This window comes from Arachis duranensis, chromosome 7 (assembly GCF_000817695.3).
Source record: "Arachis duranensis cultivar V14167 chromosome 7, aradu.V14167.gnm2.J7QH, whole genome shotgun sequence".
NCBI classification, from domain to species: Eukaryota; Viridiplantae; Streptophyta; class Magnoliopsida; order Fabales; family Fabaceae; genus Arachis; species Arachis duranensis.
The window spans coordinates 15,587,486-15,604,347 of NC_029778.3; the positions used below are offsets into that span (position 1 = coordinate 15,587,486).

Sequence of the window (16,862 nt, forward strand, 5' to 3'; positions counted from 1 at the left end):
TTATCAAGTGTTTTATAACTGTATCTACTGACCAAAGAGTCTTTTTCTTAAATTATAAATTTGGTTATTACTAACAATATTGATTGAGGATAATCTAATTACATCTTGAATATGAAATTTTTAATTATATGTGGTAGTATTTTAAACTTTAAGTGTATCCAATTCTTCTATTATAAAAAAGTAAGAATGCAATGTCACTTGAATTAAATTTTAATATATTTTACCCTTTGAGTGAATTTCAACTAAAATTAAGCTCTAAAGAAATATTGTTAGTGTACTTCATGACTATAAACAAAGTCAAAACTTCTTCACGATACACAACTGTAATAATTATATTAAATGTATGTTTTTTCGTCTTAAATGTATTACAAAGACCAATACGATTTATTTTAATTCATCTCTCTTAAAATTTAATTCTTCTATAATATTTTTTTTAGGTAACAAAAAATTATTTACTTTAGTTATTAAAGATATAAGAAGATAGTTTTTTAGAATTTTGTCACAAAATGATAAAATTTCATCTAAAGTTAATAAATATAATTTGTTTAATCTCATTAGTTCATATGGCTAATTCTATATATAATACATAATAATATTAAAACTCAATCAACTTAAAATAATTAATGATAATTAAAAATTTTATATTATTAGAGTTGATAAAACCATCCTTCATATTTAGTACTATTTTTTTATTGACGTAAAATATCATTACAAGCTCATGCCTATATTATTTTATACATATTTTGGTCTTCACATATTTATATACAAAAATTTATAATGCAACATATACATAAATGTATAAAAAAAATCACCCCAAAAAATCACTTCAAACCATATTATTAATTTATTGGTGGAAACTCAGGTGCAGTCGACTTCACGTGAAGTCGATACCTGAGAATCATTAGATGATTTGATTAATTTGACTAAATTTTCATTAATGGTTCTTAGATATCATCTTCACGTGAAGTCGACTTCACCTGAGTTTTCACCTAATTTATTATATCTAGATTCCAGACATACGTAGTCCTTTCACTTGAGTTGTGTAATACAATACAATACAATAAGTTACATGACCATCTTTTTTGTCGAAGAATGGCAGACAAAAGAAATATTGAAATAGCAAATTTAGGTAGGGGTATTAAGAGCTACAAGGGCGGTGGAGAAGAGTGCACCCAAATGAAATTGCACACAGCATTAGACCCACAAGCGCCACAAAAAATAATCTCCTGTTCACATATCATATAGAGTGATTAATTAATTATATTCAAATGCTAATGGTTTTGGAGAGACCAAACAACCATGGTCAGGATCAATCACACATTTTAATAATAATTGATGGAAATTCTTAAATTATAGTTCTATTTAATTTGTTTTCAATCTACTTTTTGCATATAAGATCACCCATATAATGAACATCATTGTTTTAATTTCTACTCTCTTTTTAGTCATAGCTTTTCAACAAGGGTGATTGTTTCAAGGTTAAAATGTATTTACGTGTATTAGATATTCTTAAAAGTTTTGATCATTCCAAATTTTTATTCTCACCTTATAATAGGATGAAGATAAAGAATTTCGTTGATGACATGCATGGAAATAAACTTTCATATGTAAAAATATACTAAAACAAAATCCTTCGAAATACAAAGATATTATACAAACACTAAAACTTAGTTATTATATCTTGTGTTATTACCGTTATATAAGTGGTTTTTGAAAACTGCCGCAAAAAACATTGTTTGCGCCTTAAAGGATTGTGTGATTTCAACTGCCTTAACATCATTTTTGCGACGGTTTAAAACTGCCACAAAATTCTCATAAAACCGCCGCTAAAACACATGTCTTGTAGTGTTTATTACTTTATTTTGTATTTATATATTTTATTTGAGTAGTTAATTTTTAATGATTAATAATATTTTATGTGCCCAACCTTTAAGTATCATTACTCAAAAGCAAGATTAAAAAAATGAAACAACTAAACATTAATTGAGACGAAAGTTAAGACTGATTCTCAACTTCTCATAATATTATAAAGCATATCAACATATAAGAATTTCTCCAATAATATTTTATAGTTCGCATGTATTAGCTTTTTAATTTTATGGTGGAGGGGGAAAAGATAGAAGCAAGTAAAGAGCAATATAAGAATGATGTCAAACCCGATCTTAAGACGGTTGATGGGATCACCGGTGGCATAGCCTTTGAAGTAGAAATAGCGAGCAATGATATAAAGCACTCCAAGGACACCACAAATTGAAGGGTGCTTCAACCCTCCCAAAATCATGAGCATGAAGAATATTGCCATTGTTTCTAAAGAGTTTTGGTGCCCTCTCTGTTGGAATAAATTAATTTTAATATCCCAGATCATCCATATTGAATCACCAAAATAATATAATGCGAAAGCATACCTGAATTCATAAACATGAATCATACGATCGGAAAAAATTTGGAGCTTGTGGTTCTTTCGATCTTCCTCAACCAAAGCCTTCTGTATTCCTAGGCGGCTGAACTGTAACTCTTTTGATGGGGAAAGAGCAACAAAGGCGGCTTTGGTATATTGGGGACCGAAACCCTGAAGGTCTATTTATATTTGAGCATGGCACCCATTAAACCCTTAAGTCCAAATAAAATAGTATCTAAAGTCCAAAAGATAATATATCTAAAATCCAAAAAGATAATTATCTAAGGAACAAAAGATAATATCCGGTTTTATTCTCATTTAATTCCAAATCAAAAGTAATAATGACTTATTCAATTAGCATTTATAACAATAAATGAGATCATCATTATATAAGTCATTTAATTTGAAATAGCATCATTTGTGATTATAATTGATATATGTATTGCCCACAAATAAGTTAGGAAATTAAATAATTTCCTAACACTCTCTGCACTCACCACAAACAATAATAACACAATACTTAAGCCATCCCTAGAGGAAAATAAAAACATATATAAAGAGGATATAAAAAAAGAAACTTGATGTACATTTCTTTTCATAAAAATATCTGATCTTTCATTGTATATTATTTATAATATATATTTGTTATTTTAAAAACTCAAATCCAAAATCTTTTAGTTAGAATCTAAAAAATTTGCTATTTTGATTAAATTTATATTTATTATTAATATTTAATTATAAACATAAATTAACAAATTAAACATATTAGTGCCTACAAATATATTAGTATAAGTAAATCAAAATTTTGTAAAAGGATGCAAATTCATAATTTTATACATGCATGCATGTGTAGTGTAGTGTAGAAATTGATACATTATAAAAAAAGGTTTAATATATTTGTCAGGTGTCAACTGTTGCCAAAAGTTATTCACTTATTTGGCTTTTAGAATTTTCTAACTAAAACATTTGAAGAAAATAACACTATGAATTTCTTTTCTAAAAATGATAGAGGGTTATCAGAATTTATTATTTTAATTATTAGTTAGTTATTAATATTTAAAAGTATGTGATAAAATATATTATTGGATTATTAAACTAAAAAAAATTAAATTAATAATTAAATAATAACCAAAAACAATAAATTCTAATAATTTTTTAGTATTTTTCCTTTGTTTTCTTATTGAAAGAAAAAACTTGAACACTTGTTTTTTTTTGGAATCTTTTACATCTTCAATTAAGAATGTACATTAAAAAACCAAAATATGGTTAACCGATTAAAAAATTATAACTATACTTTAGTTAACCACTTTAACAAAACAATTTTAAAATCATATCCATATTTTTTAATATTGGTTAATCAAAACAAAATAAAAAAAACCAACTTTTAACCGATTAACCAAAATAAAATTTTAAAAAATTTTAGATTAAAATTTCAATTTTAAAAAATAGTTTTTTTAGATAACTGGTTTTTGATCCAAAAACTGTTATTGTTTCCAAAAAACGGTTTTGTTTTTTTAAAAACCAATTTTTCTATTAAAAAATAAGTTATTTTTTCAAAATTGATATTTATTTTTATAACCAGTTAAAAATCGATTTTTAAATTTTATAACCGGTTAATAACTAATTTTATCATATAAAATTAATTTGGTTAATTAATCAAGATTAAATTTTTTGTTAACTAAAATAAAGGTTTGATTTTTGGATTAACCAAATCATATAAATGAATTTTCTCAATTGTTAAAAAAAATTGAGAGAATAAAGTGTGATCTCTAACTTTTCATTGTTCTCTTTCATATTTATTCTTAATTCTACTTATAAAATTAACGATGAAAAATCATACTTTACTCCTTGATGTACAGCCCTATCTTCAATGCATATACTCATTATCGTTAGTCGAACATAATTTATTTTTTCTTTTAATAAAAGCAAAGCATAAATCAAATGATTTAGTTAACATGTGATTGGAAGAGTATAAATTAAACTTGTCAATTAAATTTTTTTTATAAAAAATTATAAAGTTGAATTTTCAATGTATTTAATTTATTTGTATTAAAATAAAAAATTTTAAAACCTTTTTAGTAGTATATGTTAATTTTAATATGTGCTTTTAGAATATATCATAGTTAAAGTATTAAATTCTGAATTAAATTCATATAATTAAGAGATAAATAATATTATATATCTAAGTCTTTTTATAAATTAACTCTAACTAAATTAAGAATAAAACTTGAAATAATATTAAACATAATTAATTTTTGTTATGTTAGACTAATTTAATTTAATTTAATTAAAAAAACTTAAATGTATAAGATTATTCTTAAAAATACTCCTGATTATTGATTTATGAATGTGTTAAGAAAGATTAAAAGGAAGTACAACAATTATTAGCGAAACACGCAGTTGGTCATTACCTGAATGCAGTTAAAGAGTTTGGCATCTTTGTTTTGGGATTCAGAAGCATAAAGGGTGGGATAAGGAACCTTGTACCTCTTGCGAGCAATGGCCACTTGTGCAGCCATGTAAAAGTTCAGGAAACAGTATATTACAAGAACAATCGCCACAAACCCATACTCTTTTGGGAGCAACTCAATTATCGTCGCCATTTTTCTGTTGATGAGTAATAATAATAGTTCAATATCAGATCGATGTTGGGATTAATATATAGACAACTTCAATTCAATAATAAATATATAATTAGTGTGGCACCCTGATTATTACTATTAACTATTGTTTGGATTTTGATTTTGGTCTAGCGAACCCCGTTTTAGAGTATGTTAAATTTAGGATTTGAATTCTTTAAATTTTAAATTTTATTTTAAAAAATAAAGTGTAATTTTTATTATTTATTTTATAAATAGAATTAAAAAATTATAAAAAAATTATTTAAGAATGAGTGATCACATTTCAAAATTTAAAAAATTAAATTTAAATTAATCGAATTATTTTAAAATCCGTGTTCTTGGCTTCATCCGGTTATGATGTTGTATCCGCTGATTGTTCTCCAAGGCAGAGATTATCATGAGTCAACCATTGACTATACTTAATTAATGTGGCTTGCTCACTACTCCACAGAGCTAAACTTATTATAACGCTCACATAGACACATACTGATGTTTAATTATATTTTGTTATTCCAAATAGAAATTCTTTAATCAGTGTCTTAAAAAATACTTTGATCAATGGGAGAACAAAATATATATCACTCTCTCTAATAAGATAGTACGATACCAAAGGTTTTGGTAAATATCTAGTGCCAAAAATGTTTTTCATTTTTTTTTGACAAAGCAATTCATAGTTATTTTGTGATAATTTAATTTAGGGTCATCTTATGGTGCTGAAAACAAATTTTTTCTGCCGGTACTGAAATTGAGTGGCATGGTATAAAAGGGGACGCGTGGTACTGCTGTCTCCAAAGTACCGATAATTTTTGTGCCAAGGTTGATAGTGATGTATGCTGAAAAATGATTAGAAGATAATAATCTTTTGTTAATGATATCAATTATGTTATTGGGCCTATTTTTGAAGACCCAGCATATGTTTGTTCTCATTGTTTTTTGTTATGGTAATGGAACAAAAGTAATGTAAACGTAGCCCTTTTTCACTCACCGCATCCTTACGTTCTCTTCCTGGAACTCCCAAATTCTGTGATACGGAGGGGTAGACATCTGACCTTCGAGTTTCTCAACGCGCCGCTGCAAAGCTCCCACCTTTCTGAAGTTGTAATCAGAAATTTTCCCTCCGGTCATCGTCAAAACCTTGTCCAGCATTTGAAAAGCAACATCTTGCCTTGCTTCCGCCTCATCCTCCGAGAAACAGCCGTTAACTATCCAGTTGAGACCATGTTCCGCAGACTGAAGCACAACACAGTAACCATGTAAATGCTCGTCATTTTGAGAGTACGACTCACGCCTGGTGAAGACCGGGTAATCAAGACGTAACTGACAGCAAACCCGAATCAGATACACTTTCATGTCTTCGGTGATAATGAAATCAGTCCCCAATGTATCTCCTTCACCCGCCTTACCTAAAATGCCACAAAAGGTACAACAGTACATCACTAAGAAACATCGAGAACAGACATGCAAATTACCAAATGCAATGAACATCCACAGCCTAATCAAAGTGTTACCCATAGCTCGAATCTACCTTTGAGTGATGCTTCGTGTTTTGAACGAACCCTGCCTGCTTCCAACCGTTTGCGATGAGAAGCACCTACCTGCATTGTATGCAGCTGAGTCACTAGAAAGCTACCACCCACAATCGCCGAGCTTCCTAGCAGACCCAACCGTGGCGGTGATGGTGAAGGAGAGGAACTCGCTCCTGCCGTACAGCATAAAGACGGCGCCTTCTTGACTCCATCCTCTTGTTAACGTATTACAACCTTGGCTCCAGACCAGGTTTCAAGAAAAAAGAAGGACCTTTATACGGCTGGGACTCCCCTGGCATCACCTGAAATAAATTCTACCAAATTTATTATTAAAATAAGTTATTCATTATTTAAATATATATTATTAAATTTCTTATCTTTCTTTTTTTTTGGTAAAAGGAGGGGGCATACGCCCAAAAGAAAAAACACAAACACAAGATTCAACTAAACAAGTATAGAGCGGGGCATTTGAACCCCTTTGGCGTCATCATTCAATTTGGGAACAAGTTCCTCAGGCGGCACATCAACAAATTGAAATCCTTGCTCATAATCAAGACTATGTTTAGCTAACCAATCTACACATGAGTTAGCTTCTCTATATATGTGTTTGAATTTAACTTGCCAAGGCTTCAATTTTATTTTCTCTATATTTCTGACTAAAGCATTGTGACATTTGCAGGAAGGTCTGGACTTGGATATGCTCTTGAAGGAGATCTCGGAGTCTGTTTCCACTATCACATGGCGCATTCCCATCTGCTACGCCATATTAAGTCCATGAAGAATTCTCAATAGTTCAGCTTCATCGATGCTACATTGACCCAAATTCACCATGAATCCTCCTATCCACTCTCCAAGGTATGTTTTGATTAATCCTCCACACCCCATATTTCTTTCTGTATTTTGTTGTGCACCATCTATATTAAGTTTAACCCAATCTTTGGGAGGAGGTTCCCATTTAATTTGAATCTGAGTTCTGGTTTTTTTGTGATGTGTGAGCTTTTTCTTGTTGAATGCTTCTTTATTGTTTACAATATATTCCCTGATGATAGACACTGCATTGTTGGGTCTAAAGAAAGAGGAAGAGAAAAATTCTTTGCACCTCCACTTCCATATCCACCAGCAGGTGGTTAGAAATTCTTCTATCCAACTAATATTATTGGATTTTTTCAAATTATTTTTCAGATTTAGGCTTATCCAATCCTCAAATTGGATTCCAAAAAAAGAGGGAGATCACTTTAAGAAGAAATGCATCATTAACTGTGCTGAGTTTCCTGAAGCTGAGGCCTCCGGCCTTCTTTGGAAGGCAGATTGTCTCTCAATTGATGTGATGCACTTTTTTTTATCATCCATCTCCCCCCATATAAACCTGCGCTGTGCTTTTTCTATTTCACCGCGTACTCCTTTAGGAATTCTTGTGTGTTGCATCTCGTAGTTGGCCATCGGAGCAATAGCAGTTTTAGCAAGGGTTATCCTACCTGTTAGGCTTAAGCATTGTTTCTTCCACCCACTTAATTTATTCTTCACCCTTTGTAGGATGGAACTGAACTTCTCCTTCCCTTTCCTCTGATTAGTGAAAGTTGCTCCTAGGTATCTCCCTAGATAATGTTGTTCTTGATAGTTACATAAATCAATAATGACCTTTTTTTCTCTTGTGGGACATATTTTGAGAAAAATATGTACGTTTTAACTTCACTAACCTTTAAACCCGATGCTTGACAAAACTGCTTCAAAACCTCACACAATCCTAATTTACTCTTCATTTGCTTCGGCAAAAACGAGTAGATCATATGCAAAGAGCAGATGTGAAATGGCCGATCTCAACTGTCCCACCTTCATAGGCCTCCATTGTTGATTTTCTACGCTGCTCTCTATTATTTGTGACAGTTTATCCATAACTATCATAAATAAATAGGGAGAAATATGATCCCCTTGCCTTAAACCTCTAGATGGGGAAAAATCTTCCGTTTTTCCTCCATTCCACAGAAGGTTATATAAGATTGAGGTCACACATTCCATTATAAGATTCACCATATTCGAATTGAGACCAAACTCAAGGAGGCATGATTGAGATAGCTCCACCTTAGGTGATCATAGACTTTTTCAAAGTCAAACTTGATAGCCATGAATCCTCTTCTTCCTCTTATTTTCTTCATTATATGGACCATCTCCTTTGCAATTAAGATATTATCTTGAATTTTTCTTCCAGGTATAAAACTTGATTGGCAAGGTGATAGTCTTTGTGTTAGGAGCGGTTTCAGCCTTTCCACTATAATCTTAGTAACTCCCTTGTAATTAACATTGCACAGCGCTATAGGGCGAAATTGAGAGATAAATTCAGGAGCTTGAACCTTTGGAATGAGAGTTATTTGTTTGATTATAGTGTTTTATAAGGCTTGGATTCTCCCAAATCTGATGCACGAATCTAATGCAGTTTTTCTGTATAATATCCCAGTTTTCTTTATAAAAAAGAGCAAGAAATCTGTCATATCCTGGGACTTTTAGAGACCTAATGGAAAAGAACGCCTTTTTTATTTCCTCCTTGCTAGGCCTTTCATACATACGAGTTTGCTGGCTAATCTCCATCTCGTGGTACAAGCTTCTTCTGTAGTTGCTATCTGGATTCCTTTCTTCCTCATCATAAAGCCGTTTAAAAAAATTGACTGCAAGATTCTCCAGTTCTTCTTGATCTTCCTCCCATGTACCGTCTTCTCTTCTCAACTTAAGGACTCTGTTTTTCCTCCTTCGAATTATAGTTCTCGTATGGTAATATTTAGTATTACGGTCTCCCTCCACAATCCAATTTTTTCTTGATTTTTGTAACCACAGCACTTCTTCTCTTTCCATGATCTCCTCTAACTCTTTATTCAGCTGCTTCTCGAGATCCTCCAAGAACCGATTTCTTCCATAGCTTGGGCTCCTTTGGATTCCTCCAATTCTTCTCAACAATTCTCTTTTTCGTTTATGGATATTGCCAAAAATATCTTTATTCCATCTCATCAGCATATTGGTGAGGGAAAATAAGGATGAGTGAAGATCAGTGTTCCCATTCCAATTCTCCTTGACGCAATCTTTAAATTTTGGGTGTAAATTCCACATAGCCTCAAAACAAAAAGGTCTTTGTCTATTGTTGATGAGCTCTGGTTCTAGATTAATAAGCAAGGAGTGGTGATTCGAGTTAGATCTCACTAGAACCTCCACCTTTGCATTTAGGTACCTCGTTCTCCATTCTACATTAGACAGTGCTCTGTCCAATCTTTTAAAGACTCTATCAAGTTTCTCCCATTGTGGACCCTTCCAGGTGAATTTGGTACCTATGTAACCCAAATCAATGAGATTACATCTTTGGATCCAATCAACAAATTTTCTGCACGCATTAACATTCACTTTGGTGCCGCCTTTCTTTTCCATAGGGTCAGCTATCTCATTGAAGTCCCCTACCATCATCCATTCCCCCCTAATCTCATTCGCCATTAATTGGAGTTCATCCCATAGTCTCTTTCGCTCTGGCTCTTGCGGGCTAGCATAGACAGTGGTTAAGAGCCAACTGCCTCTATTACTTTCCTTAACTTCCATATGCACATATTGACTTTTCGATTTAATTATATTGATCCTTAGGTCAGGATCATTCCATAGAATCCAAATCCCACCACTAAAGCCTGATGCTTCCTCAATATGATAAAAATTTATACCAAAATTTCTAATAATATTAATTGCTTTATTACCACTACACCTTGTTTCCAACAACACCACTATATCTGCTTTAGTTTGTTTACAAAGTTCTTTTAGAGTGCGACAAAACTTTCTACTTGCCGCTCCTCTGCAATTCCATGATAAGACTATCATTTGAAAGGCAGAATGAAAGGCAAATACCTTAGTAAGTTACTTTGTTCTGCTCCCCCTGAAGAGGTGCTTCGTTCTCTATCATGTTATGATTCTCTATGCTCATGTGAACATCTTCACATTGCATGTTGCAAGCAATTGCATCCTCATGGCAATCTATTTTCTCTTGAATTTTCTGCACCTTTTCAAGCTCAATAGCCACCTCTAGCATGATCTCTGTTTCAATAGAATGAAGGTCAGGTGTCTTGGGGTCAGGAGGGTGGTTTATCTCTTCTTCCATAGGTGTTGATATGGCAAGAAAAAAATCTTGTATGAAGGTATCTTGTATATCTACTTGGGTGTTGCTTTGAGTGCATGTCCAATTTTCAGGATGGTGGCTGTATTGGTTTTTGACTATTTTTGTTTTAGAAGTGGCTATGTTATTTGGCTTGTTTGGTACTGGGTTAAAAGGGCTAGGTAGAGGCCCTGGGTTTAAAATGATAGGTTCATGAATTTTCTGGGTTGTTATTGGCTCCTCTGAAGTAGAGTTAAAGGTCTTTTTTGGTTTTGGGTTAGTTGGGTTAGGTTGGTATCCCGGTCTTGGATTTGCTGGTTTAGAGGTTTAAGTATGATTCTGTGTGTTATGGGTTTCGCTGGAGGTGATCATTTTATTCTCTTTGTTTAATGCCACCGTTTCAATTTGAATTTGCTTTGATGGAATGTTCTGTTAACCGTTACTTCCTTCTAGTTCTACCTCATCCTCCTGTGTTCTTAGCACTACATACCTGGTACCACTACCCTAGCCTTTTCCATTCGCTCCTTTTTCTATTCCTCCACTACCCCCTGTAGTATTGTCTCCTTTTGTCCCTTTTCTGCCATGTGTTGATCTTTGGACCAACATCCAGGGTTCATATGCTTCATTCCTTTCTTCAATTACCTGCTTACCCTTTTCTTTTTTTGAAATATCTGGATTACTTTCCCTTACTCTGTCCACAGTGGTTGTCTTCTCTATTTTCTCTACACCCTCTTTTTCTTTCTCTGTCACCCTCACCTCTATTCCTTCTGAAATTTCTAGTATTGTCTTCGGGCAATTAGACTTCTCATGCCCTACTAACCCACAACTAAAGTAGATGTTATGGATTCCTTCATATTCCACCTTATATTTAACTCCATGAATGGCATATTGAGAGATTAGGGGGGCTGTTAGATCCAATTCCACACAAAGTCTGGCAAATTTTTCTCTACTTTTATCTGCAGTGTTTGTATCAACTTTCAAGGTGCACCCAATCACGTCTCCTATTTTCTTCAGCATGTTTTCTTCATAATATTCAATAGCCAAACCTGGGAGTCTAATCCAAGCTGCGATTTTGTCTATGGTGGCTTCAAGAGGATTGAAATCTGGTTGCCAAAAACGGATGGATAGATAGTGGTTTAGGATCTTCCAAGGACCCTCTGTAAGAGCAAAATCAAGATCCTCCTGAGAATAAAACTTTACAATGAAAAAGTCATTGCCTAAGTCAATGACCTTAATGCTGTCCATTTTTCCCCACATAGCCTCCAGTCTTCTAATAAGGGCCAGTAAGGATATACGCCTCCCAAGAAGTTTAACAATAAGAGTATCCCACCATGGGTATCTAAGTTCCTTCATGGCTGCTTCGTTGATCCTAAAATTGAAAATCCTTTCAATCTTCTCTACTGTAATTTCTGGAATTTGGCTTCCTTCCATATTTACCTCTGATTTCCTCGAGTTCCTGCGGTCCTCATCCTCTTCCATTAGCTCCTTCCCAGAAGTAGAGATGTGGCTCACTTTTTCTGTATCCATCGACACTCTACCTTTTTTGACGGTGTCGCTGAATGATCATTTGGGGTTGGTGGTGAAATTGCCTTCCTCTTCCCTTTCTAGCATCCACTCCTCCTCTCTAGGGGTAAGGTGAGAACTAGAGTCTCCAGTAAAAACATGCCCTTCCAAATCAGTTTGGACCTTTTTTTCGGATTGTGTGACCGGAAATGTCCTCTTCGGACATAGCCGCCTCTCATGAGGTCGGAATCAGCTAGTTTACAATTGGAGAAAGAAACACGAAGAAGGTTGTGAACACTCTAGAAGCTTTTCCGTGCTAATTTCTTATCTTTCTATATCTAAACAGGCATATGAAGAGTTTATGCCATATGACCATGGATCAGACCTATTAGGCTTTATACACACAAAATTTTTTTGAATAGTAATAATTTATTTCGGTGGATGCAGCTAAATTTAATAAATAAAACCTCACCAATCACCAAATAGAGACTTTTTAATGTAAGTATGGAAAAAAAATTGTGTAGGACATAATTATAAACGGAATTGATCATCTAATTTTTGTACTCCGAATTGGTTAAATTTTTTTAACACACGTTGGTGATTTAAGTATGTATTTCTACAAAAATACGTTAAAGATTTAATTTTCATACAATTTGTTACATACATGATTAAAAAAATGAAACATTTTTTTTCATAAAATTTTGTCATTTTTCGTGGAGTACAGGGATAGATCCAAAATTTTAATAACGAGGGGCCGAATTTTTTTTTTATTTTTTTCATTTCATAAAAATGAGTAACATATAGTTATTACAGTTATTTTTTTAAAAGGTTTATCAAATTATTACATATAATTATAGTTTTTTTCACAATTTTACTTTTATTATAAGATTGATGTAAAAGAAATATAACAATATTAATAATACATTATAAAATTATAAAATACCAATAATTTATAGCGTGGTCAATTAAAAATTATCACATATCTTAATAATTAAAATTAATTCTCTTAAAAATTGTAAAAAATTTTGAAAATAAATTATAAATTATTAATTATTTAAAAGACACAGTACCCTAATAGAATACAAGATATAACATATCTTCAAAAAAAAAATTTATTTTAACAACGTAATTTTAGAAGAAAAATGAGTATTTTTTAGAAAAAAATAATATCTAAAATACTTAATGTGATTATTAAAATATAACGTAAGTCATTTTTAATTTAATAATATAAATGTTAAATATATTGATACAAAAAAACAAATGATTTTTTCAAATAAATATAAAAATTATTACGTAAAAACTAATTTGAAAGGTAACAAGACTTCAGGGTATGATATTAAATTAGTTAAGTAAAAAATATTGGTGACTTAAAAACTTAAGACATAAATCCATCACATAATGAAAGATAATACATATAAAATTATTAAATTATATAAATTCTTTTTTTATTTTTTAAACACGTATCTCATATATAAGTATAGTTTTTTAAAATTTTGAGGTCGATGCCACTACTCGGCCTCCTCTAGGTCCGTCCCTAGTGGAGTACATCTTTTTCTTTTAATTTTTTTGGTTAACAACTAATAACACTTTTTACAAACCCAAGAAAACTACATACTCGTAAACAAATTAACAAATTTAAAAAATAACAATGTCTCATTTTTTTGGAATATGGTTCTAAAAATTCGCATCAACATTCAATCTCTGAGGAATGTTTAAAAAAATGTATAACAACCGTTGGTATTGTTGGTGTGGTTTCAAATTATTTAAACGCATTTATTTCGAGGGTAAAACTTAGGTGCATTTCAGCTGCCTTTTGAATAATTCGGAGGCATTTTTTTGTGGTTAACCGTTTATTTAACCATGTGTCGTAATAAAAATCTTTTGTGATTACTATTTCCAAAAATATAAAGTATATTCTAAAGTAATAAATTAATCAACTCATTTTAAAATTTTATATTGTAGCACTAATCGGGCGGTAAATTTTGTCCAAGACTAAATACTGGCGTGAGACCGATAGCGAACAAGTACCGCGAGGGAAAGATGAAAAGGACTTTCGATCACTTCATATTAGATGTGTTAGATTCTAAGTTGTTGAAAGTTGAGAAAGTTCACACAACGGTGCTGCTATGATGATAAAATCATTATCAAGAGATAAGCATGAAACATGTTATTTCATCGCCGGAATGGCGAGGGCCTCCACCTAGTCGAGGAGGGGGAGATTTGTTGAGTTTTTTCTCTCTTTTGTGAAGCCCAAACTCAATATTTTGAGGGTGTTTCTTTGCACTCATTGTGTAACAATACTAATTCAGATTTTGGGGTCATTTGAGAAATAGAGAGTAGCCACCAAAGAGAAAAAGAAGGGAAAAAATAGCATTCTCATTTTTGCCCAAAGCAGTGAATTTCAAATGGCAGTTTCTCAATTGTTTACCGTTAGGATTGGCTAGAAATTTAAACTGCGTGTTCCTATCATCTTGTTCTTCATTCTGGTCGGTGGAGATGTTGGTTGGAGATTTGCAGGGACAAAATTTGGCTTCACAAGAGAGAATTCAGGTTTCTCGTTTTTACACAGAGTAGCAATCTTGGAATGACAGTTTCTCATTCTTTCACCGTTGGATCAACGTGAAATTTGAGCTATAGATTCTTCACATCTTGTTGTTCATTCTGAACGGTGAAGATTTTAATTGGAGGTCTACAGTGGGAGAAATTGGCTTCAATAGCAGCTTTATATTTTGGATATTTTTCATCTTCTTGCTTCTTATTTGTGAGCTTTGATGCTTTGATGTTTTCGCTGGTTATATGCACGTTTTTGTGCTTTGTTTGAGACTTTCTTGTACCTTATTTGATTATAGTGGAGTTATTTCATTGGTCTCGACGACCCGTGGTTTTTACCTGTCACATTGAGGGGGTTTTCCACGTTAAAATCTCAGTCTGTTCTTGTTATTACTTTACTTGCTATATTTGCTTATTATAGTTGCTGCCATATTGTGTTGTGAGTGCTTTCATATTGTTCTTGTGTTGGATATTTGTGTTGTTTTCGCTGTTAGGCTCTTTCAGGGACACGCCGACATGCAAATTTTAAATCTTACATGGCACAGAGACACACATACATATAAAATATAAAGTATTTTTTAGATAAATCGTGATGATATTTTTATATTTTATTGATATTAAAATATAAATTAAATTTTTTAATTACTTTTAATGTCTTATTTTAATTATATTAAGTATTTAAAATATTTTTTATTTTAATAAATAATAATATATACTATATCTAAATTTATTTTAACAATACATGTTAACAATAAGATTGGACACGCTGACACGTGATGATATTTAGGTGTGTTCAGACGTGTCCGGAGAAGAAGTTTTTTATTTTTTATTAAGACACGGTTGGATACAGCAGACACGCATGTTGGACGAGTGTCGGTGACTATTGTTTTCGAAATGTGTCCGACACGCAGACACGACAACTCAACAAAGTGTCCATGCTTCATAGATTATTACCCATCCCACCCAACCCAATACACTAGCTTCACCATAACTTTTAGATTGCATTTGAAGAAGAACTTGAAATTGAGATATTAACTTTGTGTGATATATTTGGTGTAAAATATAGTTATATCTTAGTTAATATTTTATTTAGTTCAAAATAAATATAGATATAAAATGAGAATACTTATTAAAATATTTTTAGTTATTAATTTTTTTTTTAATTTTAATTTTTTTTCAAAAATTTTCATTTTTATATCTTAATTTTTTAGAAATATTTAAGTGATTACAATTTTATGTCTCAATTAAAATTTTAGTTTTAATCTCTAATTACTAAATATAATATTGAGTTTAATCTCCCAAGTTCCAATCCCAATCTCTATCAATATACTTTTAATAGTACTCATGTCAATGCTTAGGTTACTCTCAATGTTAGTTTTTCTTTTTTTTTTTTACTAAAGTATCGTTTTTGTCCCCAACGTTAGGGGTAAGTCCTAAAGTTGTTCTTAACATTTCACTCGTCCTATCTAAGTTTCTAACGTTTCAAAATTGATTCAATGTTCTCCTGCCGTTAGAGATCCGTTAACATGTTTGACGGCGGGACAAAATTGAGACGATTTTAAAACGTTAGGAACTTAAGTAGAACGAAAATGTTGGGGACAAAAATAACACATAGAAATATATTTTAATTTTATCCTTCAATAATATCAACTTTTCGCTATACATAATATTCAATTATTTTTAAATCACATCTAAGTAAATTACACTTAATCACATTACTTTCATTCTAAATAAACTTTATTATATTCTTTTATTTTAACTTATAACTTTAAGTGTAAAATTATAAAAAAAATAAATTTATTTAGAATGAAAGTAACGTAATTAAGTGTAATTTACTTAGATGCGATTAAAAAATAATTGAATACTATGCACAATAAAAAACTGATATTATTGAAGAATAAAACTAAAATTTATTTTTATGTATCGTTTTTGTCCCTAACGTTTTCGTCCTATTTAAGTCCCTAATGTTTTAAAATCCTCTCAATTTTGTCCCGCCGTCAATTCTATTAACGGATCCCTAATGGCAGGACAACATTCAATCAATTTTGAAACTTAATGGATTTAAATAGAGCGATTGAAATATTAGGAACAATTTAAGACTTATTCCAAACATTGGGGATAAAAATAATATTTTATTTATTTATTTATTT

General features: G+C 31.5%; 2 protein-coding genes across 2 annotated transcripts; both read right to left on the reverse strand.

The window, feature by feature from the left end:
* Positions 1–1,027: 1,027 nt before the first annotated feature.
* LOC107458039 (uncharacterized) lies at positions 1,028–5,004 on the reverse strand. Its single transcript, XM_016076230.3, has 3 exons — positions 4,810–5,004; positions 2,157–2,329; positions 1,028–1,226 (listed from the first exon to the last, which is right to left on the reverse strand). Exons 1-3 carry the CDS (start codon positions 4,999–5,001, stop codon positions 1,139–1,141), a joined length of 453 nt encoding a protein of 150 aa, XP_015931716.1. The 5' UTR covers positions 5,002–5,004; the 3' UTR covers positions 1,028–1,138.
* A 6,159-nt stretch (positions 5,005–11,163) lies between these two features.
* LOC107458009 (uncharacterized) lies at positions 11,164–12,186 on the reverse strand. Its single transcript, XM_016076204.1, has one exon. It carries the CDS (start codon positions 12,184–12,186, stop codon positions 11,164–11,166), a length of 1,023 nt encoding a protein of 340 aa, XP_015931690.1.
* Between the last annotated feature and the right edge of the window lie 4,676 nt (positions 12,187–16,862).

Bases quoted from the DNA above. Each gene is read 5' to 3' on its own strand.
- LOC107458039 (XM_016076230.3), bottom strand. From the start codon at position 5,001: ATGGCGACGATAATTGAGTTGCTCCCAAAAGAGTATGGGTTTGTGGCG. The intron at 2,330-4,809 runs GTAATGACCAAC...TTATTCCAACAG, and splicing joins AACTCTTTAACTGCATTCAG to AGAGGGCACCAAAACTCTTT. The intron at 1,227-2,156 runs GTTTGACATCAT...ATATGTGAACAG, and splicing joins ATCAACCGTCTTAAGATCGG to GAGATTATTTTTTGTGGCGC.
- LOC107458009 (XM_016076204.1), bottom strand. From the start codon at position 12,186: ATGGATACAGAAAAAGTGAGCCACATCTCTACTTCTGGGAAGGAGCTA.